The sequence below is a fragment of the Belonocnema kinseyi genome, chromosome 4 (genome assembly GCF_010883055.1).
Source record: "Belonocnema kinseyi isolate 2016_QV_RU_SX_M_011 chromosome 4, B_treatae_v1, whole genome shotgun sequence".
Classification (NCBI taxonomy): Eukaryota; Metazoa; Arthropoda; class Insecta; order Hymenoptera; family Cynipidae; genus Belonocnema; species Belonocnema kinseyi.
Window position 1 is genome coordinate 4,515,623 of NC_046660.1, and position 1,525 is coordinate 4,517,147.

At 32.8% G+C, this 1,525-nt stretch overlaps 1 protein-coding gene across 1 annotated transcript; it reads right to left on the bottom strand.

Moving 5' to 3' along the window:
* Positions 1 to 173: 173 nt before the first annotated feature.
* On the bottom strand, positions 174 to 1,244 carry LOC117170524 (lipase 3-like). Its single transcript, XM_033357313.1, has 4 exons — positions 1,077 to 1,244; positions 759 to 846; positions 531 to 673; positions 174 to 415 (listed from the first exon to the last, which is right to left on the bottom strand). Exons 1-4 carry the CDS (start codon positions 1,242 to 1,244, stop codon positions 269 to 271), a joined length of 546 nt encoding a protein of 181 aa, XP_033213204.1. The 3' UTR covers positions 174 to 268.
* Positions 1,245 to 1,525: the final 281 nt, after the last annotated feature.

Consider the following 1,525-nt stretch of genomic DNA (forward strand, 5'->3'; position numbering starts at 1 on the left):
ACTAAACTCTTATCTATTCGCGCAATTTCCGTAAGGGAGTAAAAAAGTCTAAAGTTGCCTAAAGCCATTAAATCATTGATGGTACAAGTTACAAGATCGTGTATTACGAAAAATGTTTCCCAGTGGGACCTTTCAAATCTGATTACAGCTCTTTAAAAATATAGTTTGCAACGATTTGTTTCCTTTTTTAAAATTCTCAGCACTTTATCTTGACGCCCGATCATTTGTTTTGTCCAACAAATAATTCTCCTTTTTTTTATTTATAAGTTTAGTACCCTTCCATCAATTTTAGAGCATCATTGTATGCTTCCATACGTATGTTGCTCCCATAATTGAAATCAAAATGATTTAAACTTGCGTTGCAGATTGAAACTCGAACAATATTTTTCAGTTTGTTTTCAAGCAAAGCGATGTCCTGAAAAAGTAAATTTTTGTTCTACTTACGGCCATATATCAGGTGATGTGCCTTAAATATTTAATAACCACAAATCTCTGGTCATCTGTTTTATTTAAATTTTTATTCGACTAACCTTTGGGTCAACTAAGAAGTCGTTAGTTCCATGGTAAATGGCTACAGGCACTGTAACCTTTTCCAGGGGATATTCCGGAGGGGTTACTGATTTATATTTTAATAAATTTTTGGCTACTCCATAGTCGTATTGGCGAAAAGTATCTGGGCAGAATAAACCTCGAATCAATTTTCTTAAAAAATTATAACAGTGATATGTATTATTTTATTAAGGAGACTGAATACGTACTGGGGTTTTCAAATCCAAATCCAAAATGAAGCAACTGCTTCGTAGAGCATCCAGCAGGAAAATAAGGTAACAACCCAGCCAAAATACTCTAAAAAATTTAAAGCATAAGATTATATTGAGAATATAAAAAGTTATTTCGTAAAATCGTATAGAGTTTTACAATTTATCCAATATTAGGCATTAAAAAAAGGATTATTCAAGAAATTATGTGTTTTGAAAATATAATTGAAGCTAAAAGGGCTGTATAATCAACTGTATAAGATCAACATATTAAATTTTATTATACAATATATAAGTATTGTTTTGTGAAATCATTACCGTGTTTTGTCCAGCCACATCTTGCCCACTAACCGAAGAAATTACCATAAAACAAAGCGGCTTCGTGAAAGATATATCTTCGCAGAATTTCTTTGTGAAGACTCTTAATAACGGTGATGCAGGCAAGACTTCAACGTGCCCGACCGACTCAAAAAATTTCTGTAACATTATTGGTAATGTTTGTACGTAAAATTATTTTGTTTAGTGTCATCCTACTTAATAAGTATTTACATTTCTTTTGTCGTAGTATTTTACTTCATGCACGAAAAATAATCAATTCCTTATCGATACCGGCAGATTTGTTTTGCATAAGCACAATATTAGGAGCATTTTTATAAGCACCCTCATTCCCTCCCAAATTGCTCGTTTTCCGGAAGAAGAAAATCCATCATTTGTTTACACGTTAACCCGTGCCCCCGGCCTTTTCAATTCAGCTGTTGTTGTTTTAG